The sequence below is a fragment of the Prionailurus bengalensis genome, chromosome D1, assembly GCF_016509475.1.
Source record: "Prionailurus bengalensis isolate Pbe53 chromosome D1, Fcat_Pben_1.1_paternal_pri, whole genome shotgun sequence".
Classification (NCBI taxonomy): Eukaryota; Metazoa; Chordata; class Mammalia; order Carnivora; family Felidae; genus Prionailurus; species Prionailurus bengalensis.
In genome coordinates, this window is record NC_057346.1 from 70,708,836 (window position 1) to 70,734,997 (window position 26,162).

General features: G+C 46.9%; 1 protein-coding gene across 2 annotated transcripts in view; it reads left to right on the top strand.

The window, feature by feature from the left end:
- Positions 1-539: 539 nt before the first annotated feature.
- Positions 540-26,162, top strand: part of SPON1 (spondin 1) — a 262,782-nt gene continuing 237,159 nt past the window's right edge. The window contains exons 1-2 of one of the 2 annotated variants that reach the window (XM_043580725.1): positions 540-1,095; positions 21,844-21,950. In XM_043580725.1, the coding sequence (XP_043436660.1) occupies positions 858-1,095; positions 21,844-21,950 (345 nt within the window). In that variant the 5' untranslated portion in view covers positions 540-857. The remainder of the gene's footprint in view (positions 1,096-21,843; positions 21,951-26,162) is intronic. The other variant, XR_006297419.1, reaches the window with a different exon arrangement.

Sequence of the window (26,162 nt, forward strand, 5' to 3'; positions counted from 1 at the left end):
TAAATAGAAATACATTGATATTATATATAACATTTTATTAGCCCTAAATGTTTTTTTCCTTCTGATTTTAAAGAAAATATTTTCAGGAGTCTCCAAAAATATTACAGGCCGTAGGCGCTGTGCCTACTGGGCGCAGTTGGATGAGTCATGCTGTTCCTTTCTCATCCTCCAGTCCGACCTGTTCCAAAAGAGCAGTAGAGTCAGTCGTGGCATCCAACCCCGCCTTAATTGGTCGGCTGCAGGCCTCAGTTTGCTCATCTGTAAAATGAGTGAAATTATTGTCACGTTTGTCGTGTGCAGGGAGAGCGTAGCAGATGAGCAGATACCCTGAGCCAGCCACCCAGCATATTGGTAGGCACAAAGTAGGTGCGCAACAAAAGTTAGTTTGCCGTCTTTCTCTCCTGGGAGCCCTCTACTCCGCAGGGTGCAAAGGCGTAGCTGGGGTTGGGGCAGCAGCCTTCCTGGTGGCGGGACAGATCCCGCAGTGTCCCTGTGCCTTATGATATCCTCGCCAGACCCTGGGAATCTAGCGTCGCAAAATCAACACCGCCGCGCCGCTAATCGCCAGCTCGGAAACAAAACAGCGCTGCGCTCGGGGATCTGGGCAAAATCAGCCCGCCCTCCTCCCCCTCCGCCGCCGCCCTCCCTTCCTCGCGCGGCTCTGCTCGCTCAGCTCAGCTCAGCGCCGCGCAGCTCGGCAGCCGCCAAGCCGAGACCCGCACGGTCTCCCGGTCGCCAGCGCCGGCTCCCGCTCCCCGCCCGGGCTCCGCCTGGTCTCGCTTCCACGGGGACCCCTTCCGGCAGGAGTCGCGTGGCGAGGGCCGGCGGCAGCGGCACAAAGTTGGACGCCCGCGAGGATGAGGCTGTCCCCGGCGCCCCTGAGGCTGAGCCGGAGTCCAGCGCTGCTGGCCCTGGCACTGCCCCTGGCCGCGGCGCTGGCCTTCTCCGACGAGACCCTGGACAAAGTGCCCAAGTCGGAGGGCTACTGCAGCCGCATCCTGCGCGCCCAGGGGACGCGGCGCGAGGGCTACACCGAGTTCAGCCTCCGCGTGGAGGGCGACCCCGACTTCTACAAGCCGGGAATCAGCTACCGTGGTAAGTGGCCCGGCGTGGAGCTAGGGGCGCGGGACCCGGCCCCCGGAAGGGCGCCGACCGCGCGGTGCCGGAGGAGGGCGCACGGTCCCGGGGCGCACGGTGCCGGCACAACCCGGCGAGGGCCCTGTGTCCTGGCTGCCCTCAGCCCCTCTCGCCGCGAGCTCCGCGCCGCTCCCGGGCCAGCGTCCGGGGCCGTCGCGGGGGTCGTAGCCAGGCTGGGCAGCCCCATCTCCGACGCGCGGTTCCCGGGCGTGGGCTGCAGCTGAGCGACGCGCCACGCCAGCCTGGCTGGGAGGGAACCTGGCTTCTCCCCCGGCCCGCTCCGGGAAAGCAGTGAAAAACCCGCCTTCCTCCAGATCCGCCGCTGGAGCGGAGGGAAGCCTGGTGTCTCCCAGTCGGATCCCAGGCAAGGTGGGGAACTGGCTTTCCCCTTTCCCATCCCTGAAGGGGAGGATACCAGCTTCTCCCAGACGGGCCCCAGGCGGGGTGGTCACTGCCGCTTCCTTGGACAAATGCCTTCAGGAAAAGGGACTTCTCCCTTGACTGGCCGTGGGGCACGGGGAGGAGGGGAGGAAGAGTCTGAAGCTTTCGTAAGGGTCCCCGGAAAGAACTCCAAATTATTCTCCGATGGTCCCAGGCGGGGGAGAAGAGTGTGGATTTTTAGGACAGGCTCCCAATGGAACGGGCCTCCGAGGAGCTGTGGGTGGGTTCGGAGAGGGAAGCGAAACCCGGTGAAGTCGGAAAGGGAAGCTCACATTCCCGAGGCCTGCTCCCTGGAGGCCGGGGACCCTTGCTCCAGCCACCCCGAGGCTCCACGCCGCGGGGATGTCGCGCCTCCGCTCCTCCGCGGAGCGCTGGCTTAGGGAGTGCGGGGAGGGAATGTCCCGGCAGGTGAGCGCCTCCTGGGCAGGAGAGCCGCTCGACCCGCGCAGACCTGAAGACCCCTGACTCCATCCCCACGGCCCACCGCCTCTCTCCGCGGCGGATCGTCTCCCCAGACATCTTTTCCCGGCGCAGAAGCTGCTGTTCTCCAGTTGGGAGACAGGACCTAGGGCAGGGAAGGAAGCCCGCCGGGTCTCACCTGGGGTCCCACGGGCGGGGAGTGGCGGGGTGCGTGTTCCCCCGCGCCTCCGTAAGTCAGCTCTGGTGCCTAGCAGGGAAGAGAGGGTCTTGGGGGGCAGCTGGTGGGCCCGCAGCCGCCGCCCTTGCACCCCCGCCTTCCGGGTTCCCAGAGGCTGCGGGAGGAAGCGGTTGGAGAACACTGGAGAAAGTTTGGGCCACTGTCAGCGGGCGCCAGGGCCACGCAGGCCACCGTAAGCAGGGGCTACCCATCTCAGAACGCTTCTCGCGGTTTCCCGGGATCGTGTCCCCGACTTTATCCACCTGGCTTCCCGGCGCCCCCCGCACGTGGCGGCGCTCAGCGCGTGGCGAGGAGCCCCTCTGACCCCCGCGCACCGGCCCGCGGGACCCTCGGTACAGCGCGGGGAAGGAACCCCCGGCCCAGCCCGGGAGGGAGCGGGCCGGGTGGAGGGGCTGCGGGTGTGGCCACAGCTTTTCTGAGGGGCTGGGAACAGCCAGTCCTCTCCGTGGACCGGAGGAAGGCGGGCGGAACCCTCTTGGTCTCTTGAGGGAGGCCTCACCAAAACCGAGGATCCGGGTTCCCTGGGGAAACAGCCCAAGCTCCACGTGGCAGGGACGGAGGCGGCTTTAGAGTAAGATGGGCTTGGTTTTAGTAGCTGTGTGACCTTGTGCAAGTCCTTTCATTTCTCTGAGCTTATTTCCCAGCGGTGTAAGTAGCTGTTTGTCCAACCTCTGTGGTGGTTGTAGCGAATACGTGAGTTGACAAAGAGGAGTGTGCCTGAGGTCCCCAATAGGTGTTAGTTTGAGTTGGATATGAGGCCCTTATTGTTTTAATAACGGAGGGATGTTCCTGCCTAGTCATTTGTTTTTGGGGTGTGTGCGTGTGTGTGTGTGTGTGTGTGTGGTGTGTTTAAAAGTGGTGTTCTCAGCACTCTAATTCAGTCTACTAGTGAATGGTGGCTGAGTCCTTGTGAATTAATGGAATGAGTGAATGAATGATTTCTCCATACTGGGAGCCTCACCTAAGATTGTTCTTACTGTGAGCCCAAGAAGATATTTTTAGATGATTTAGGCAAGTCTGGGGCCACACCAAGTGTCCTACCAGCCATTTCTTCCCATACAAATCCTCCCTGATGGCCTGAGCACTGGCTGCAGGTACCCCAGCACTGGGGAGGAGGGGCCCCTGGTATTCACCAGAACACAGAGGCTCCTGCTTCCAGAGTGTCCATGGCCAGTAGGTGAGAACCGAGACTAGGGGGAGAGAGAGCTCTAGACTTTTACCCTACAGGTGGTTCCAGCCTACACATTAGACTTTCAGACTGTGACACCCCCACTCAGGCTGTTGGCCGGCAATCCCCATTTCTCCCTTCTGGTGGCTAAGAGATCATGGAAGGAAGATATTACGGAAACCGTGCTCCCAGCCTTCTGAGTAAATACCCTGAGATTAGCAAACCTGGTTCCGCCACTCAAAGTTAGGAAGAGGGCGCTGGCCTAGTTTGTGACATTTTCTGTTGGCTTATACTCTCTTAGAATAATCATGTTAAAGGTAAATCTAAAGCATTCTGTTCAGGGTATTGACTTAGGGCCGTGGAAGTTAACATTCCCCTGGTGTTCTGCTTGCTTCTTTTATTTTTTTCTTGAGGCCCCCTCACAAGCCTTGGAATCAATGGCTTGTTTTCCTGCCTGGAATCTTTATCCCCACAATTCCAGTTCATCCCTGAATAGCTTCTGCTCTCTATGTCCCCCACCCCAGTATCTCCTTTAGATGTTCTACACTGGATTATGATGGTCACTGTTAATACACACACACACACACACACACACACACACACACACACACACAACGGGCTTTCTTCTCAACAGCCAGGATCCCATTGAGATTATTATTCAGCTTTTTCCAAGTTGCTAGTGCTATATGGACTTCCTTCTCTCTCCCACCGCTTCTGTCTCCCCTCCCTCCCTCTTCCCCCTGTCCCCCCTCCCTTGGCAATAACTGTGCTTTAGAAAAGCTCTGAAAGGCCTGCTCTGTTTCTGACCATGGCCTCCTTTGACAAGGAGATTACAGTGATTAAAAATAACAAGTTGAGGATCCTCAAGGGGCTTCCCTGATAGGACGACAATTTGCAGGACTAGCCATTCCCAGATCACAGTTTCAAGCCAAATAGAAGAAAATCAGCTGAAATGTTGAAGAATTGATTGAAAATAAAAGAGGCCCTTTTGTCTGACTAAAGATCTGTTTATTAGGAAAATAAAGCCAGACCCTGGCTAATGAGAGTGGCTTTTCCTAGATGCTCTTTAAAGGGAAATTTCAAGGAACTTGATGGGAAAAGAATGTCCAGTCGAGATTTCAAAAGCTTGTCCAACTTCAAGCATAATTGGGGGATTTATTCTAAACTGTGAGGTTTGGAGACCTCCAAAGCTGCTTGGCCTTCTCGTTCTTTGTCCCACTCTGGGGTGCACAATGCCACAGGACTGTGTGTCCCGGAGAGCCCCACCTCAGTCTGGCAGAAAGGGCACAGGCTTTGATGTTTGACTTCTGTTCAGTCATATATTCGCTGTGTGACCGTAGGCAGGCCACTTCACCTCTCTGAGCTAGAACTTCTCCAGCTGTGAAATGAGAGTGCTCCCCCACCCCTTACAGTGTTGCTGTGGGAGTCAGGAATAATCTATGTTAAAGAAAAAAAGCTGTCATAGAGTAGGTGCTTAAAAAAAATACACATTATAAGATGATTATTTTGGAAATAGAAAAATACTTGGCAGAAACACTGGATGAGACATGGTGTTAAATACTTCCTACTCATCTCACTTATTCTTTCCAGTACTTTGAGGCAGCTTATTATGATTCTTATTTTACAGATGAGAAGACCAAGTCTCAGAGAGGTTTCATAACTTGCCCATGACCACACAGCTGGTAATCATTGGAGTCAGGATACAAACTAAGGGATGTCTGACTCCTAAATCTGTTCCCTTAACCGGTCTCCTGTGTTGACACACGAAAATGAACAGGGAGTAAAATGAATTAACTATGGCTGCCCTCGGCATTCTGGATGGTGAGTCTTCACTGAAGGAAAACAGCAACAACAAATCAAGACAATAACTGACATATCTTGGGACACAAAGTCTAAAGCAATGTCTCCTTATTTACACTTGCTTTTTTTCCTTTTTATAGACTTTGGGATTGCGTTTCCTCATAAACTAGAGAACTAATTTAGAAACATGAACAACCTTGTCAATCTTTAGCCAGTTCCTTTTGTTTGTGGGAAAACAGAAACAAATTGGATAGGAAAAAAAAAAAACAAAACCCTAATTTGATTGTTGTTTTATTCTTTTTTTAAAAAAAATTTTTTTTTCAACGTTTTTATTTATTTTTGGGACAGAGAGAGACAGAGCATGAACGGGGGAGGGGCAGAGAGAGAGGGAGACACAGAATCCGAAACAGGCTCCAGGCTCCCGGCTCCCAGCCATCAGCCCAGAGCCTGATGCGGGGCTCAAACTCACGGACCGCGAGATCGTGACCTGGCTGAAGTCGGACGCTTAACCGACTGTGCCACCCAGGCGCCCCGATTGTTGTTTTATTCTTACACACAAACTTATACAACCAGGCCTACAAAATTAGATGTTCATAAAATACCTGTGTAGAATTGGAGAATTTTAAACTGGATAAGGTCTTTTAAATAAACTATGTCTAATCTAGTGGAGTTTTTAAAAAATTCAGTGCTGCTGCTGATAGTGTAATTAACTATAAGTCGTCCCTCCCACTTCTCTTTTCTTGTATCATTCTCCTCTTTTTTATTATATAACTTTATTTTTTTAAACTTGGCCCCCTTTTAATAAGTATGTAGTTCAAATTGATAATGAAAATTAAAAGCGATTGGGGCACCTGGGTGGCGCAGTCGGTTAAGCGTCCGACTTCAGCCAGGTCACGATCTCACGGTCCAGGAGTTCGAGCCCCGCGTCGGGCTCTGGACTGATGGCTCAGAGCCTGGAGCCTGTTTCCGATTCTGTGTCTCCCTCTCTCTCTGCCCCTCCCCCATTCATGCTCTGTCTCTCTCTGTCCCAAAAATAAATAAACGTTGAAAAAAAAATTAAAAAAAGAAAATTAAAAGAGATTGCTTACTGCTTTGAGTTTCATGAAATGCAAAAAAAAAAAAAATAAATAAAAATCAAAACATACCAAAAAATGAAAGCATATCAAATAGGGATTTTTCAGGGTTTAAAATTTGGGTGCTCCTCCATACACACTGCTGACTCAGCTGGAGCAGCAGGATGTAATTGCTGGTAAATTCACATACATGGGCTGGCATGTCAAGAACTTTTCACTAGTGCTCTCCGTTTGCTTGTCATACAGAATGTCAGATGCAGGTCAATGTTAACTTCTGCGGGGGAGGAAAACCTCTTACCATGTTATATTACTGAAGATATAGGTGAAGCTCATGTCTCAAAGAGACCCCAAAATACAGTTTTTTGAAAATAAGAGGTAAATGGGAAGTCCTAGATGATGGCCAGCTTTGCTCCACGGGGTCAACCGGGAACCCAGATTCCTTCTGCTGCGTTGCCCTGTAATCCGCCAGTGCTCTGCTGTCCCATAGACAGCCTGGAGTTACGGCGCCTGAAATGTGGCTGGTCCGAATTGAGATGTGCCGTGAGTGTAAGACACACACCGGTGGTTGAGAGATAAGGATGGAAGAAAAATAGACTTCTCAATAACTTTTCAAGTGTTTATTTACTTACTTATTTTGAGGGGGGCGGGGAGGGGCCGAAAGAGAGGGAGAGAGAGAATCCCAAGCAGGTTCCACGCTGTCAGTGCAGAGCCTGACACGGGGCTTGATCCCATGAACCCTGAGACCGGGACCTGAGCCGAAATCAAGAGCCAGTCGCTCAACCGACTGAGCCACCCAGGTGCCCCTCAATGATTTTTTTGACATCGATTCCATATTGAAGTGGTAATTGTATATATTAGCTTAAGTAAAATATGTTGTTAAAATTAATTTTGCTTGTTTTACATTTGTTCCTACTGGATACTTGTTAACAAACACAGTGAATTTCACCTGCCGGGAGCTTATTTTCTGGACAGTACTGTTGTAGGGTGTTCTCATCAGAGCCGTTACAGCCAGCTCACTGCCAACACGTGGGAGTTTCAGTCAGTGTGCAGGGGGGGAAAGGAAGTAGAGGGCAAGCAGCTTTCTTTTGAACGATGTGACCCAGAATTGCACCCAGCACTGCCAAACACACTCCACTGGTAAGGATTTAGATACTTGACCACACCTAGCGGCAAGGGAGCCTGGGAAATAAAGCATTTAGCTAGACAGCCACACGCCCAGCTAAAACTTGGGGAAAGGATGTTTTTTTCCCCAAAAGAATGAAGGTGAAAATGGATTTAAAGGGACAATTAGCTATCTCTGCCACATGTTTTAATGCATAGTCATCTAAAAGCACAGCATTTCATGTCCTCTCATCCAGTAAAAGGTATCTAGATGGTCTTCCCGACAGCATGTAAAGTTTATATACTTGCTAAAAAATGAGTCAGGATAGAAGGAGTGTTAGGGGGTGTGTGTGTGTGTGTGTGTGTGTGTGTGTGTGTGTGTGTGTGGTATTGATAGGTTTCATACTGAGAGGAGAAAAAAGGGCCAGTATGTCAGTGACCTGTTCTATCTCACCCTCTCCCTCAATAAAGGTGGAAGCTCTAAGGACAGAGAGGAATAAGGAGGAAGTGGATAAAACAGAAAACAAGAGAGAGAGGAAGGAGGAGGAAGAAGAAAGGGAGTTGCAGGAAGAAGGAAGAAGGAGGAGGAGGAGGGAAAAGAAATTAGAAGAAAAAGAAAAGCTCACAGGGATATATATTCTGAAAGAAAATGAGACAATTTGAGTAGGCTGGAGCCCCATCTTACTTGAGGGTTAGATTCAAGAGGCACCATGGAAAGCAAAAAATCATATAAGTCAAAATTATTCCTTGGGGTGCCTGGGTGGCTCAGTTGGTTGAGCGTCCGACTTCGGCTCAGGTCACGATCTCATATTTGTGAGTTTGAGCCCCGCGTCGGGCTCTGTGCTGACAGCTCGGAGCCTGGAGCCTGCTTTGGATTCTGTGTCTCCCTCTCTCTCTATGCCCCTCCCCCACTCATGCTCATGCCCATGCTCATGCTCTGTCTCTCTCTCTCTCTCTCTCTCTCTCTCTCTCTCTCTCAAAAATAAATAAACATTTAAAGAAATTAAAAATAAAATGATGCCACCAATATTATTCCTTAACAATCCTTTCAAATTGTATGCCAGTAGGAACATGGGTACTGGATTCAATGTAGCCTCATTCATGTCTCCTTCCAGATAGTTCTGTTAATGAGGAATGGAAGCACACTGACATTTCTTAATAAGTCCAGGACTTCCATTTGCCCCTCCCACACTGGAAGAGACCAGTGTCCCCTCAATCAAGTAACAGGTAAAACAAGTGGTTTGCTGGCCCTTAACCCCTGACATGACAGGTACAAAATACTCACTGTGATGGGGTGAGGGAATGAGTCCCCTCCCATGCACGCTCAGGCACATGCATGTATTGAATGGGATGGCAAGTGGCCTGAATTACCGAAGGTATCATTTCCTCTAGTTTTCTTCTGACAGTGTGCACTTGTGTGTGATTATACCATAGGCACATCTGCTGGAACACCTACATGTCAGGGAGCTCACCATGTCACATGAAGCCTCCTGTGTGGCTGGTCAGCTCTTGCTGGTATAAATTTCCCATGTCTACAGGGTGTCTTGGCTGGGCTAGAGATGAGGCTGGGATGGGCAGGTAGGGAATTCCGTGACATCGCCAAGAAGTCCTTGTGAGCTCTACATAGACAAAGCTTCTAACTTGCATGGAATATTCAAAACTGCCATGAAAGGTTCAGGGAAACTTAAACAGGGGCCTACGCACCTCTGTGGATTAGCTGAGGCCCAGAAGACCCATGGGAAACAAACCCTATCTCCCATTGTGGCCCGGACATTTGCAAATATGCCTCGTGGACTTTGTGAGACAGCAGAAGGGCAGGGAAAGACTCCAGGCACAAAGCACCATGTGTGGGGGATAGGAGTGTGGGAAGGTGGGCAAACTCAGAGCAGGCCATAAAAACGGGACGGTGATTCTAAGAGCTAGAGGAAGCTCTTATAATCCTCCTCCTCCTCCTCCTCCTCCTCCTCCTCCTCTTTGTCTTCCCCTCCCCCTCTTCTCTTTTCCTTCTCCTTTCCTCATCCTTCTTCATTTTCTTTTCTTCCTGTTCTTTCTCCTCCTTCACCTCATAGCTGCAGCACTACTCTTTGGATTTTTGCTCATTCCCACCCCAGGGCCTTTGTACATGCTCTTCTCCATGACTAGAATGCTCAGCCTTATGTGGCTCACTCCTTGTCTTTTAAGTTTCAGCTCAGATTTTATCCCTTTAAATAGGCTTCTCTGACCACCAATTTATGTTTCCCATTTCTTTTGCCTGATTTCATTTTCATCATAGCCCTTAATCACTCTCTGAAATTATCTTGTTTATCATCTGCCTCCTCAAGCTAGAATATAAGCTTCATGAGAGCAAGCACTGTGTCCTTTCTTGTTTGCCATTTATTTCTAGCACCCAGAACAGTTTGTGGACATGACAGGCACTAAATCTTTATTTGTTGAAAAAAAAAAAAAAAAGTGAAGAATCCTGGTGTGAGATCTTCTAAGAGAGCTAGATGGAAGCAAGAGAAAGTGTTTCTCTCTCAGCCAGAGAAGTGAGACCAGGGATGGGGACCAAAGGCAAGGAGCTCCAGGTGGAGGCAGCAGAGAGAAGAGATGCCCAGTGCCCTGGGGGCATTGGCTGGAGGTTGAGGGCAGGCAGATGGCTGGTCCCAGGTAAAGACTACTGAGGGGCGCCTGGGTGGCTCAGTCGGTTGAGCAGTTGAGCGTCTGACTTCAGCTCAGGTCATGATCTCCCACTCCATGAGTTCAAGCCCCACGTCAGGCTCTGTGCTGACAGCTCAGAGCCTGGAGCCTGCTTCGGATTCTGTGTCTCCCTCTCTCTCTGCCCCTCCCCTGGTCATGCTTTGTCTCTCTCTGTCTCAAAAATGAGTAAAAACATTAAAAAAAAAAAAAAAGACTATTGAGAGGAAGGAGATCAGCATGGTGAAAAGCTGGGTCATTGATGGTTCAGAGGTGAAGAGCAGGACAATTGGCAAAAGGGCAAAGGGAAGGGGCTCCCAGCTTCAGACACTGGCTTTGATTGAATGGAGAAGAGAGCAGAGAGGATTATTGGTCAATCAAACTTCGACACCAATTATTAAGTGACTTTCCCTGGAATCAGCACTTCGTGGGGTCATTTGTGCGGTGTCCAAACCTAGCTATGTTTCAGAATCACTTGGAAAGTGTAAAACAAACAAACTAACCGCAGCTTCACTGGACCCACCCCCAACAAAGAGCTGGATTCCAGAAATCTATAATCCCTCTCTCTCTCTTTTTTTTTTTCTTTAAAACAAGATGAGGACAGAGAAATACAAATCAAAACCACACTCCGATATCACCTCACGCCAGTCAGGGTGGCCAAAATGAACAAATCAGGAGACTGTAGATGTTGGACAGGATGTGGAGAAACGGGAACCCTCTTGCACTGTTGGTGGGAATGCAAACTGGTGCAGGCGCTCTGGAAAGCATTGTGGAGGTTCCTCAGAAAATCAAAAATAGACCTACCCTATGACCCAGCAGTAGCACTGCTAGGAATTTATCCAAGGGATACAGGAGTACTGATGCATAGGGCCACCTGTACCCCAATGTTCATAGCAGCACTCTCAACAATAGCCAAATTATGGAAAGAGCCTAAATGTCCATCAACTGATGAATGGATAAAGAAATTGTGGTTTATATACACAATGGAGTACTACGTGGCAATGAGAAAGAATGAAATATGGCCCTTTGTAGCAACGTGGATGGAACTGGAGAGTGTGATGCTAAGTGAAATAAACCATACAGAGAAAGACAGATACCATATGTTTTCACTCCTATGTGGATCCTGAGAAACTTAACAGAAACCCATGGGGGAGGGGAAGGAAAAAAAAAAGAGGTTAGAGTGGGAGAGAGCCAAAGCATAAGAGATTCTTAAAAACTGAGAACAAACTGAGGGTTGATGGAGGGTGGGAGGGAGGGGGGGTAGGTGATGGGCATTGAAGAGGGCATCTTTTGGGATGAGCACTGGGTGTTGTATGGAAACCAATTTGACAATAATCTCATATATTAAAAAAATAAAAATAAAAAACACATCATGAAAAAAATAAGAATAAAAAATAAAACAAGATGAGGAGACACAGAGAGAAGGCGGCCAAAAGATGGTCACTTTTCTATGACCACGTTTCTCCATCACAACCTCTCCTCCCTCCACCCCAGCCTCCTGTGCTCCACATACATTAGCACCTGGTCACATCACTGCCTATCCTGTACCTGAGTACAGTGGCCAGTAGGATGTCCCCAAAGTTGGAGTGACAGCAGCCTCCTCCTGCCTGGGCAGTGAAGTGTTGGAGAGAGAAGAATCGTGAGCTTCCTTTAGGTGATGATGCTCAAAGCTGGCAGAGCCTGAGCCATGGTTGACCTGGTTGTACTTTTCTCCTGCCAACATGTCCCTTCCATGTAACTTCCGCTCATCGGTCCAGGTTCTGTTCTTTGGAGTCGAGCAAATAAGGTCTCCCCTTGGCCATATGTCAGCCATTGAGGTGTTTGTGGAGAAATAGAAACTATGACTTCGGGCCAAAATGCCCCATTTCTTCAGCCATTCTTTATAGGATGCTGTTTCTTGTCCCCTTGCACTTTGTACTCCAGATGTGCTCTGATAGGGATAGAACATGGGGGGTGATTATCTCCCTTGTCCTGAGGGCTGTGTTTGTGTTAAGCTTGCCAGGTCTTGTGTTTGCTATTTTCGCAGCGCTCTGGGATCACGCTGAGCTGGCAGCCAGCAAAAATTCCTGTGAGCCGCTGGGAAGGCTTGCTTCCTTCCCTCCTCTCCCTCAACTGGTGTGACTGGTCTTTGAATGTAAGATTCGACGTGATTCCTCATAACTTAGTCTTGGTCTTCCTCAGACGTAATCCAGCATGTTTGGGTCCATCCCTTTAGCTGTCAGCCACTCGTGGATCTGGATTCTGTCACTGAGCGACTTTTCCATGTAATCTCATTTTGGATTATCTACAGTTCTGATAAGCAGTCTTAGAAATCTTTATCAAAGTTGATAAGAATGTTGAGCAAGGGGCTCCCTTGACATCCGTTGAGTCTTTCCCTAAAGTTGACATCTAGTTCAATACTTTCTTTTTCTTTTTTTTTTTTTTAAATTTTTTTTTTTAACGTTTTTATTTATTTTTGGGACAGAGCGAGACAGAGCATGAACGGGGGAGGGGCAGAGAGAGAGGGAGACACAGAATCAGAAGCAGGCTCCAGGCTCTGAGCCATCAGCCCAGAGCCTGACGCGGGGCTCGAACTCACGGACCGCGAGATCATGACCTGGCTGAAGTCGGACGCTTAACCGACTGCGCCACCCAGGCGCCCCTAGTTCAATACTTTCGAAGTCAACTGGTTTGCTGTCATCTCAGTGACATTTTAGTATCAACTGCCACCTTCCTCGTCAACCACCTCAGTTAAGCCACAAATACCATTTCCCTAGCCTGCTAATGAATTGTATATTTCAGGCAGAATTATTTTCTTTCTTTGTTTCAAAATTAGTAAAGACTCTTTCCACAGAACATGACAGGAACAAAGTCAAGTTAACTAAAGCAGAAAGAGAATTACTGAGTCTCATATTTGGAAAGTCTAGGGGCGGGTCTGGCTTCAGGTATAAATGGATCTAGGGACCCAAAAGGGTTCTCTCCTCCCTCTCTCCTTTCCATCTCTCCCTTGTACCTTGTCTGTGTCACTTTTTCCATCCCGTATCTCTTGGCTGTGTTTCTGTGTGTTGTCTTCATTTTTCTTACTACAGATAAACTTTCTCCAAATAACAAGGACTATAGCTGCCAAGAACCTTCCATGAAAAATCTTTCAGTTAGTCCTGTAACTAAAAGAAAAGCCCTGGTCCCATTAATTCCAAACTGGAAAAACCCTGGGGGAGGATTCTGATTGGCCCATCTTGGGTCACAGACGCAGGGGAATGGGGTGTGGAGAGAGACTAAATTTGGGCCACAGTCACTTCTGTGACATTATGTTTCAGGAGGGAGAGGGGGTGCTATTATCACCAGCCCCAGAGATCCCATTGTCTGACTAGGATAAGAAGTGGGGCTCCTGGAGAGTGTATGTCCCTCCGTGCTTCCTGCCCTCACCCATACCCCCAGCTACATTCTCTTGGCTGACACATCTCCAAGTCTCCAGGAGCTTCCTTCCCACCCATCCCTCTTCCCATCTGCATAATGGTCAGCTCAGGACCCATGCATCTGGCTCCCAGCCATCCCATGAAGAGGCAGCATATGTGGGAAAGAATGAACTTCCATTGGGCTGTTGCATTGTGCTTCATATACATTCCCACCTTTAATCCTTATAACAAACCCATGAGATGATAATGATGATCCCTATTTTATGGAAGAGAATGATTTATTTTTAATGTATCCTACTAATTTAACAAACATATATGTACACTTATTATTATGAATATTAATTCATTTGTTGTCATAACAATGAGATAAGTACCAAGACCATCATTTTACAGGAGATTAGAAACTGAGACCTCGAGAGGTTAAGTAACTTGCCAAAGGTTACACATAGTAAACAGGAGAGATTCGAACCCAGATCTGTTAGCTACATCCAGTTTTCAATTAAAAAAATTTTTTTTTCAACGTTTTTTATTTATTTTTGGGACAGAGAGAGACAGAGCATGAATGGGGGAGGGGCAGAGAGAGAGGGAGACACAGAATCGGAAACAGGCTCCAGGCTCTGAGCCATCAGCCCAGAGCCCGACGCGGGGCTCGAACCCACGGACCGCGAGATCGTGACCTGGCTGAAGCCGGACGCTTAACCGACTGCGCCACCCAGGCGCCCCCAGTTTTCAATTTTAGATATGTGTGATATTTAATTTGGAATGGGACTTGTTTCATCTCTGCCTGGGAATTCTGGAGCACTTGCTACAGAAGACCATCCAGGGAAACAGAGTGGGCCAAGCCCACCATCACACTTGTTTTAGACTTTTAGCCCTGCCTTCCCATCTGCCAACCCATCAATACCATCTCCTTTCGCCTCATCCTGGCTGGGTGGGCTCAATTGTGCCAATTTCTTTTTTTATTATCATTAATGGATTTTTTTTTGAGAGAGAGAGAGAGAAAGAGAGACAGAGTACAAGTGGAGGAGGGGCAGGGAGCGAGGAAGAAAGAAACCCAAGCAGGGTGTCAGCACTGAGCCGAATGCGGGGCTTAAACTCACCAACTGTGAGATCATGAGCTGAAATTAAGAGTCAGACGCTTAACTGACTGAGGCACCCAGGTGCGCTGTGCCAATTTCTAAGTGAAGCATGTGCATCGAATCTTCCCGTGTTCTGAAAGTCCTGCACAGCAGGGAGGGGACCGCTGTGGCTTGTGTACTGCTTCAGCAGTCTTTGTAACCCCAGGTTGCAAGTTAAGGCAGAAGTTAAAGTTCCCTGTAGTTGATGTGTGTGGGGGGCATGAACGCTGGGGCATCTCAGTGCCATTTAGCAGGTGGAGAGAGCTGGGATCTGGCTCAGGATCTTTTCACTGAGGTTAGTTAGGGCCAGAGAATCTGAAACCCAGAGTTCATGTTAAATGGTTGACACACTGACACTTGGAGGACCCAGGAAGCTGTTTGGGAGTTGGGATTTTCATATGGCAAGTGTACCCAAGGGTGGGGAGAACTCAACCTTAGGTAGCGAGTTAAGGCCAGACTCGAGGGTGAAACATCAGTCCTCATATCAGCAAGGCAGACCAGGAGGCCCTTGCCACGGGTTTTCAGGGAAAGGCTGTAATTCAATAACAACTTCCAGCCTGCTCTTCCTAAAACATAAATCTGAATATGACATTCCCTAACTCAAACCCTTTAGGGCACCCTCGTCACCTCCAGGGAGGTATCCACCCTTTTTAGCAAGGCTTTGAAGGCTTTTAAGTGTCCATCCCCTACCTTCTTCCCCTGACCTCTTATCACCCTGTCCCTTCCAGCTTGCAATTTATGAAATACAGAAATAGTTCTGGTTTCCAAGGCCAAGACTGTCTCATCATGCCTTTCCCTGTACCTGGAGTGCTGTTAGTCTCTTGTCCACTTGACAAACTCTTATTCCTCACTCCACTTGGAGTTCAAATGCCACCTCCTCCTTGAAGCCCCCTCTGACTGACTCCCACGTTAGACCCAGATGCTCCCTCCTCTGGCATCCCAGAGCAAATCATCCACACATCCATAACACCCATCGTATGTTATAAAAAATATCCGCTGATGTGTCTTTTCCTCCCAGCTCTTAGACTGAATGCTCCTAGAGGGAGAGGTCGTATCTTTTTTTTTTTTTTTTTTTTTTTTTTGTCTCCAGGTGCATAGCACTGGGTGGGCACAAAGTGCTTAGTAACAAAGGGATGAGGGGCTGAATACTACACATGGTAGCTTTGGAGGAGGAAACTTTGAAGGAGGGACCAAAGGGACAAACACTCAATGAGCGTTTATTGAGCATTTATTGTGAGTGAAAAGGCACGCTCAATGCTAAAAATACCGTGCAGCTTAAGACAGACTTGGTCTCTGCTCTCATGGAGCTTCCAGATTATTAGGGGAGACCAGCATTTAACATATAACTCACAAATAAGTGTGTAATTAAAATTGGGTGAGAGGCATTCAGAAAAAGGAAGGCTCTGTTCACGATAAGGGCTTACCCAGAGCTCCCCATACCCTGACCCTGTGAGGATCATCCCCAAAGACCTTTATTTCCTTGCAGCCCTCTCAGGGGTCCTTTATTGGCACCTGCTAGCGTTTTTCTTTGGAGGTTCAGTCATTGTCCTTGAGGACCAGCTTTTGGAAGCCCGTTGCCGGTTGATCAGCCTGCTGAACATCCTGGTCTTTATCATTTTCATCATCTTCTTCTTCAGCTCCAACATCCCCAGTGCCAGTGGCCATCGGCATCCTTTATGGCTCTTGAATCCTTTATGTACCAGGCGCTGTGATAGATGTTTATTTAATCCTCTCCACATTCCTATAAGAAAGGCAGTATCATTAGCTTCTTTTAAAAATGAGGGAACAGGGAGGTGAAATAACTTGCCAGAGGTCATGTAATTAATAAATGATAGCTCTAGGGTTCTAATCCAAAATCTTTGCTCTTAACCAGTTCCCTGTATGTGCTCACAGGATGGCTCTGAATGGACTTTTTTTTTTCCCCCTAAACCTTCATCAGCAGTTTTCTTGCATTTCTTGGGTCTCTTAATGGCCTCTCTTGGGAGGCACTAGGGAGGAGTCATTAGAGAGAAGATTCTATTATTTATTGCCAAGCAGTCATCTTCAGTCATTACTGGAACTCAGAACATACTGCACATTTGTGCCTTTCAGGAGAGGGTCACATTAATGGGGTCCTCTGGAGGGATGGGATCTCCTGTCTTCCTTCAGCTTGTACTGTGGAATACCGTCATCACCAGTGATAATTTCAGGTTGAAACCCCACTCTGAGTTCAGCCTCCAGAGCCTCCGTCCTGTGTGTTATATACAATGAGGTAGAGGAAAACCTTAGTTTAGTTCTGTTTTTTTTTTAACCTATAGGAATGCATCACTCCTTGGTTTCTGGGAAACCAAGTTTATGATGAGCCCTTTAAGTGTAATGCACAGATGTACAGAAAGGGGCATATTTATCATTCAGAAACATCACTGAATAACATTTGTACCAGAATATAACTTACATATGGAAAAGTTCACAAATTGGACTGCTTAGTGAATTACTACACATTGAACATGCTCATGCAGTGGGCCCGGGATCAAGAAACAGACCATGATCAGCACTCCAGAGGCATTCCTTGTGCCACCTGCAAATCACTTCTCACTCCACTTTGCCATGCGTGTAACCACTGCCCTGACCTCTGGCATCGTAGATTACTTTAAAAAAAAATTTTTTTTTTTTGGGGGGCGCCTGGGTGGCGCAGTCGGTTAAGCGTCCGACTTCAGCCAGGTCACGATCTCGCGGTCCGTGAGTTCGAGCCCCGCGTCGGGCTCTGGGCTGATGGCTTGGAGCCTGGAGCCTGTTTCCGATTCTGTGTCTCCCTCTCTCTCTGCCCCTCCCCCATTCATGCTCTGTCTCTCTCTGTCCCAAAAAATAAATAAACATTGAAAAAAAAATTAAAAAAAAAATTTTTTTTTATTTTAGAGAGAAACTGAGCATGAGTAGGGGAGAGGGGCAGCGGGTGAGAGAGAGACTCCCAAGCAGACTCCATGCTCAGTGAGGAGCCTGATGCCGGGCTCGATCCCATGACCCTGGCTTCATGACCTGACCCGAAATCAAGAGTTGGATGCTCAACGGACAGAGCCATCCAGGTGCCCCTACTTTGTATGTTTTCGGATTTCACACAAATATATAAATGTAATCATAGCCTTTGTATTATTTTATATGTCTTCTTTCATTCAAGATTATGTTTATGAGATTTATTCCTTTGGTTTTTTAAAAAAATATTTATTTATTTTTGAGGGAGAGACAGAGACAGAGACAGAGTGAGAGCAGGGGAGACACAGAGTGAGAGTGAGAGAAGGAGACACAGAATCCAACCAAAGCAGTCTCCAGGCTCTGAGCCATTAGCACAGAGCTCGACGCGGGGCTTGAACTCGCGAGCCGTGAGATCGTGACCTGAGCCGAAGTTGGACGCTTCACCGACTGAGCCATCCAGGTGCCCCAAGATTTATCCTTTTGTTGTATGTAGCAGTAACTCGTTCGTTTTCATTACTACAGGACATGCAATTATACGAATATGTCACAGTTTACATATCCATTCTACTGATGATTGACACTGAGTTTCCATTTGGGTGCTAATACAATGTTACTATAACCTGATAGATGTTACTTGGTACACATATGTATGCATTCCTGTTGATTTAGGAGTGACATCACTGGATCATAGGGTCTGTATGTGTTCGGCTTCATTAAATACTGCCAAAGAGTTTTCCAGTGAAAATTGCTTATTTTCGGTTCAACGGTGTGTGAAAGTTCCAGTTAACATTTGATACTGTTAATCCTTTTACGTTTAGTCAATCTGGTGGAAATGCGGTAGTAATTTATTGTGGATTTAATTTTTATTTTCCTGTTCACTAACGAGGTTGAGTGTCTTTTCATATGCTTTTTGGCCATTTGGGCACCTTCTTTTACGAAGCGTTAGTTCATGTGTTGTGTCTATTTTTCTCTTTTGGGTTGTCTTTCTTTTCTTGATCTGAAAAAGTTTTTATATATTTTGGATTAAAGTCAACTGACGGTGATATGCGTCGCAAATATCTTCTTCCACACTGTGCCGTACTTGTTCCTGATGATGTCTTTTGTTGGGCAAAATTTTTACATCAGCCCATTTATGTATCTTCTCTTTTATTGTCACTGTTTTTATTTTCTTTTTTATGTCTGCTTAAAAAAAAATCTTTCTGACTCCAAGATCACTCATAGTTTATCCTAGGCTCACTTCTAAAATCTTTGCTGTTTTATTCTTCACAGTTAGCTCTATCGTCTATGTGAAGTTTATTCTGCGTACGATGTGCAAGGTCAAGATTCACCTGTTTCTATATAGTTACCCAGTGGTCCTCATACCATTTACTGAAGGTATTATCTTTTCCCCCGACTGCTCTGCAGGAGATCCTTAATCATACAGCAAGTTTCCATAGACTTGTGGAGCTTTTTCTGGACCCCAAACAGTTCAACTGGCCTCTTTTTCTTTCCTTGCTATAGTACACCGGCTGAATTTCCGTAGCTCCGTAAGTCTGGGTGTGTAGTAGTACAAGCCCTCCAACTTTTCACTTCTTTCTTCAGATTGCCTTGGACATTCTTGGTGCTTTGCATTTTCATGTATGTTTCAGAATCAACTCGTCCGTATCACAAAAAAAAACACAATGGGAATTTAATTTAACTGCACTAAATTTATAAATCAATTTGAGAAGAACTGACATCTTTATAATATAGAGTTTACTAGTCCATGAACACAGTTTGGTAAACTTAATTGCGTTAGCAACTCTCTGCTAATCACCGTGCTGAGCTCAGATGTGGTTCTTGCTTTTGAAGGACTTAATGAATAGGTAGACGAACACTTACCCACAAAATGCAATGTGATAATCTCATCACTGGTAATAAGGGCTAATATTTATTAAGTGCCTAGTATATTCCAGGCATGCTGTTAAGAACTTTCCGTGTGTTAATTCGTTTAGGCTTCACACTGATACTTTGAGGTAAGTGCTGTTATTATGCCCACGTATAGGTGCTTTTAATTTCAGCGTGGTTGACATACAATATTATATTAGTTTCAGGTGCACAACATAGTGAGTCAACATTTCTCGGCATTACAAAGCAATCACCATGATAAATATAGCTACTGTCACCATATGAAGTTTTTACAATATTATTAACTATATTCCCTATGCTGTACATTGCATTCCCATGTCTTTGTTTATTTTATAGCTGGGATTTTGTAACTTGTCCTCTTCTTCCCCTATTTCACCCATTCCCCCACTCCCCTCCCCTCTGACAACGACCAAATTTTTCTCTGTACCTGTGAGTCTGTTTCTGTTTGGTTTTGTTTTGTTCATTTCCCACCCCACTCTAGACACCCTCAGACTGCTTTAGGGCTGTCTGTCTGTCCCTCAGAGATCTCAGCTCTTTCTTCTGACATCATAATCATCATTTTCTGCTTGCCACTGGTGAGCACCCTACTTTTCTTACTCTATTGTACTGTGCTTTTTCTCTCACCCTTTCTTCCTTACTAAGAAGGTCTGTCTGACCTTTCGATAGACATCAGTAGCCAATCAGAATGCTCTTTTACTTTTGTGGGATGAACTGACCAATTATAGCATGAGATTTGCAATCTTTGGTTCTCAGAGTTCTTTCCTGAGATGTCGTTGTGTTGGGGCTAATGGGCTGCAGGTGCATGGTCCAAGAAAGGTATTTTAATTTTTGGAATTTGGGGGTCCTTTATTTTTAGGACTGGAAGCAGAAGACTAGAATGTCCCTTCCTGACAGGGGGTTGCTTTTCAGAATCACGTAAATGGTATATGTTAAGTTGATTTTTAAAATTTTAAAACCTAACATTTGTAGAATACCCGTACTCAGATATACTCCATATATGCAACCATGGGTGGAATGCTAAACTGGGGAAGAGGAGTCTGGCCCTAAGTCTGCCTTGTGGGTGCTCTTACTGCCTTGGGGTGTCTGTTGACCTCTCTGTGTCTTTGTTTCCTGTCTGTGAAATTAGAAGGCTGGAATGGAGGGTTCTTGAGACAGCTTAAGGCTCTAAGAGTCTATAACTCTGTGTTTAAAGGCCAGACTCTTAGCACTTTAATCCAGACAGTAATTTCAGTCCCAATTTATATAAATTTCAAGAAACTTGAATTGAGCATCTATTAGACATCAGGCTCTGTGCCAGGTGCTAGGGATACAAAGGGAGGGGTGACCATCATTGCTGAGAAGGCCCTTGAGCTAGATTCAATGAAAACGAAGTTATCTGGGTAGGTTTGAGAAGGAAGAGCATGATGTAGTTTCATAGAACTCCAGCTGCTGTAACAAACAATCCCCCACAATGTAAGTTTATTTCCAGTTCAGGCAAAGTACAAGATGGATGTTTCTGGTCAGTGGGTGATTCTCTGTGTAGCTATTCAGAAACCCTGGTTTCTTCTATCTTGTGGCTCCACCATCTTCTCCCAGGACACCTTCTGTTGGATCTTCTGTTGGATCCGCTGCATTCTGCAGGCATAGGTGGGAGAGGGAGACTGGAAGATCCTGTGGAAAGTTTGTGCGGGCCAAGCAGAAAGTGGCATGCATCACGTCCATCTGTGCTTTCCCTTGGCAGAACGCACACAGACCTAACTGCAAGGGAGGCTGGGAAAGTGGTCTAGCTGAGTGCTTACAAGAAATAGGAAGTATATTTTGGAAAACACACAGCATTCTCTGCCCCAAAGGACTTTGTAAGGGAGTTTGGGCTGTGAGCGGTTAGATTTCTTTTGGAAGTGTAACATTAGATAACTGTCAAGATTGAGGTTGCTGACCAGGGATTTCTTTTTTTTTTTTTTTTAATGTTTATTTATTTTTGAGAGTGAGAGAGAGTGCAAGCAGTGGAACAGCAGAGAGAGAGAGGGAGCAGAGGATCTGAAGCAGGCTCCAGGCTCTGTGCTGTCAGCACAGAGCCTGAACCAGGGCTCAAACTCACAAACCGTGAGATCATGACCTGGGCTGAAGTCAGAAACTTAAACTGACTGAGCCACCCAGGTGCCCCTGACCAGGGACTATCTTTTTCAAATTGTGGCTACTGGGAGAGAGAGTGCACCAAAGCCTTTGTTGGTTCAAGGAGGCCCAACTGAAATCATAGTTCAGGCATTTTGCAGGTTCTGAAATGTAAGGGGGAACGGGGTGGAGAGCAAAAGTTCACTACTCAAAGGAATGAGGCTTTTCCACTGTCTGCTGCCCCTCCAACCCACAGGTCTGGCTTGTTGATGGAGAACTCACCAACATTCATTTGTCAGATGGAAGCCAGCTGATTCCTGTGCTTATGATCTGCTTTCTCCTCTCTCCACAGTAACCCTTTCAGCTGCCCCACCGTCCTACTTCAGAGGATTCACATTAATTGCCCTCAAAGAGAACAGAGAGGGTGATAAGGAAGAAGACCATGCTGGGACCTTCCAGGTAAGACTCCTCTGGGCTCCTCTGTTGCCCTCGTGCCCTTGTGGGTAAAAGCTAGGGGAAAGAAGGACATACTGAGGAGCTTGAGTGACAGTAGAGGTACAGGTGTCTGAGGTAGCTTCTCGGGAAGTTCCCTTGACCTTGGATCAGATGGGCCAGGATTGAAGGACCCATAATGGTATAGGCGGCAAATGTCTCAAGCTTGCTTCTAGGCCTTCGGGATTGGCCACCAGGAAGGGATCTTCTCTGGACTCCCAGTGCCTGGGGGACTGCAGACAGCCCAGCACAGTGAGAGCACTCAGAGCCCTGGCGGGCCTGGCTGTTTTTCCCGAGAGCCATTTGTGATTGACTGGCAAGTCCCAAGTATAAACGGAACAAGAGCTTAGGATGGCCAGACTGGAAGGAATTCAAAGCATAGGCGAAGGACTATTAAGGGAACGAAGAGATTGATTTATGAGAGGAGATTAAAAGAATTAAACATGCTTTGCTTGGCTAAATGAACAGGGCTGAGTGTGAGAGGTGGTAATGGTCTTTAAATGTCAGTCCTCACAGAACAACCTTCTCCAGGGGAGGCTGCGTTTGACTTTGTACAAAAGGGCACGGCCAGACGAAAGTGGGTCAAGAGAAGAAAGAGAATCTCAAAGGCAAGGGCCCTGACAGTGAGTCATATTTCACCGTGGAATATTCTTCCAAGGGAAGTGGCGGGAACATCATCCCCTTTCAGAGGTTTAGAAAAAGGCCATCCAGTCGTCAGAACATGTCCCAGAAGGACTGGGGCTATCCTAGGAGGAGGCCTGGACAAATTTGCCGTAACCATTTCTCATCTCAAATTTCCATTGTTCTAGAATCCATTTTTATCTGACGTTTGCAAACTCAGAAAAAAAAAAAAAAAGAGCTCAAGAAAAATACTTAACACCCATAGCTGACTGTTGGGGAATCCTAGTATAAGTTGTGGGCTCCACAGAGGGCCCTGGCCCAAAATATCTCCCCCATCTAAAGACATCTTTAATCCTTTGTAGCCAGGTTGTCATTTTGAATCCTGTGTTAAACAAAAAAAAATTTTTTTAATGTTTGTTTATTTTTGAGAGAGAGAGAGAGACAGAATACAAGCAGGGAAAGGGCAGAGAGAGAGGGAGACACAGAATCTGAAGCAGGCTCCAGGCTCTGAGCTGTCAGCAAAGAGCCTGATGCAGGGCCCAATCTCACAGACTGCTAGATCATCACCAGAGCCAAAGTCAGACACTTCACTGACGGAGCCACTCAGGTGCCCCACTGAATCCTGTGTTTTAAAAAATGCCCATTGTTTTGTATTCTGGGTCTCTGGCCTAGTAGGGCTGTTAATTCCATGCTCATTGTGATGTTCTTCTGTGTACCTAGGTGGCAGGAACCTTCTTGGCCTATATCTGAAGGAGTCACCCAGTTGTAATACCAAGGATGCCCCGCATTTTCTGGGTTCTTACCGTGTGCCAGCTATTAGGTTTAGTTCTTTGTCTTGTTTTGGTTTATCTCATCTTAATTTAATTGGTGTACTTACTTTAATTCTCCAAACAGCCAAATGGATAGAAACTAGTATCCCTATTTTATGGATCAGGAAATTGAAACTAGGAAGATTGAGTCATTTCGTAAACACCTAGTAAATAGTAAGCTCAGGTTCCTCTACCAGATGTCTGATTCCAGAGACTAAATTGTTTCGTTTCTGAATAGTACCTAATACGCTCCTGGCACAAGTGTATTTGGACAGTGTATCGGTAAGGTTGTCATGATAGGGAAAGGAAGATTCATGCATGCGTTCAGCCCGTAAAGCATTGAAATAAATTCCCCTGGTCCTTGTTGTGCTAATTTACCTGGAGGTGTGGATGATTTATCAGATTCAGATGAGAGATCTGGGTACCTGAGTGTCAGGAGGGGTAAAGTTCTAAGTGGGGAAAAGGTAGAGGGTGGGATGGGAGAAGAGTGACCTTAATTGTCCCCTGAACAAAATGTATCTGCTTTAAAATGGTGCTTAGAGGGGCGCCTGGGTGGCTCAGTCGGTTGGGCATCTGACTTTGGCTCAGGTCATGATCTCACCGTCCGTGGGTTTGAGCCCCGCATAGGGCTCTGTGCTGACAGCTCGGAGCCTGGAGCCTGCTTCCAACTCTGTGTCTCCCTTTCTCTCTGCTCCTCCCGCGCTCAAGCTCTATCTCTGTCTCTCTCAAAAATAAACAAACATTAAAATGGTGCTTAGAAATATATACTCCAAATAGCTGAAACCAGGGATTCAAGTAGGTATTTGTACAGCCATATTCATAGCAGCACTATTCACAACAGCCAAATGTAGAAACAACCCAAACATCTCCTGATGGATGATTTGGCTAAACAAATGTGATGTATACATACAGTGCAATATTAATTCTTGAAAAGGAAGGACATTCTAACACATGCTATATGTAACATAGATGAACCTTGAAGACATTGTGCTAAGTGAAATAAACTAGTCACAAAAAAGGACAAAATACTGTATGGTTCCACTTATGTGAGGACCTAGAATAGTCAAATCCAGAGAAACAGAAAGTCGAATGGTAGTTGCCAGGGGCTACAGGGAGTAAGGAATTCTTGACGAACAGAGAGTTTGGGTTTGGGAAGATGAAAACAATTCTGGAGATAGATGGTGAGTGATGGCTGCACAAAAATATAGAGTGTACTTAATGTCAGTGAACTATACACTTAAAAATGGTTAGAATGGTAAATTTTATGTATATTCTTCACACACACCCCCCCCCTGCCACACACACGCAAAGGATGCCTGAGTTAGACCTAATGGAGACACGATGTGGAGTTAGGCCTGATGAGGATGTGGCAGCTTTCTTTAAAGGCTATTCTGTTTTAATTCAATAAACCGATAGTCCTTCCCAACCCACTGTCATTTCTACTCAGCTAAATCTTGGTCCTTTCAGCTGATCGGTGAATACAGGGCCCTGCTCACAATGGGCAGTGAGTAAATGTCTGCTGAATGAATAAATGAGCAAATTATTCTTTCTACTCGTATCTGTTAGTCCTTTTCAGAACTCCCGTCTCTTTACCCATCTCTCCTTCTTCCTTCTCTTGGAGCTTCGCACATGCTTTCATGTTGCATCGCAGTGATTCTCCGAGTGTGGTCTCTGGACCAGCAGCATCAGCACTACTGGGGGACCTTGTTAGAAATAAAAAATCTCGGGTCCCACCCAGCCCTACTGAATGAGGCACTCACAGGCCGCGACCTGTGTTTTAACAAGCGCTCAGGGTGAATCCAGTGTCTGCTCGAGTTTGAGAGCCGATGTTGAAATGAGGCACAGATCCAGCCCATCCAACACGAACTCCTCCATCATCACATCAACGTATCTGTCTGCTGCCATATATCCTATCGCTTCCACCAGCCCTTGAGGAATCAAAGTGAGAAACAAACACAAAAAAATGTCTCGCAGACAATAATAATGCCTGTGTGCCAGGTACCATTCTAGGTGGTTTACATTTATTAACTGATCACGATGAGCTAGCACTGTTACCCTGTCTTTCACAGATGAGGGAATTGTGGCACAGAGCAATTAAGTAACTTTCTTAAGACCGCTCAGCTCTAAGTGATAAAGCTGGGATTCAAACTCAGGCAGTCTGGCCCCAGATCCCTACTCCCCACCACGCTCTACACTGCCTCTCCACGTGTACGTGTGGATTGAAAATATGAGCGTCTACTATGACTTTTTTATGGTGGTAGTCTCTGTGCCAAGGGCTTTGTAGGCATTATCTTACTTAATTCTCATAGCAACCCTGTGAGGTCAGTACTGTTACCGCCATTTTCCGGAGGATGGAACTGAGTCTCCAAGGTGCTAAGTGAATTGACCAAAGTAATCCAACATGTACATGGGGGAAGCGACAAACGCCATGCCGGTGATTTTCTCACACTTCATCTCCCCGACCCTGCCCTGCCCTTGGACATTAAATGCACACTCCACCTGGGTTCCCCTTGCACGGCGCATGCCATCTTGTCTCTCCTGCTTCCCTGTGGTCTCTGTACTTGCCTCTCCCACGGCAGCCTACAAGTCTTCTCTCTCCACCAAAGCTGTCATCTTTGGAGTCACTCGCTTATTCATGGGCATTCATGCAGTGTCTCCTATACGCCAGGCACTGGGGTAACAACGGTGACAAAAACAGGCACGGCTCTGCCCTCCCGGAGTACAGTGTCCTCCGTGCAACTGCACCTTA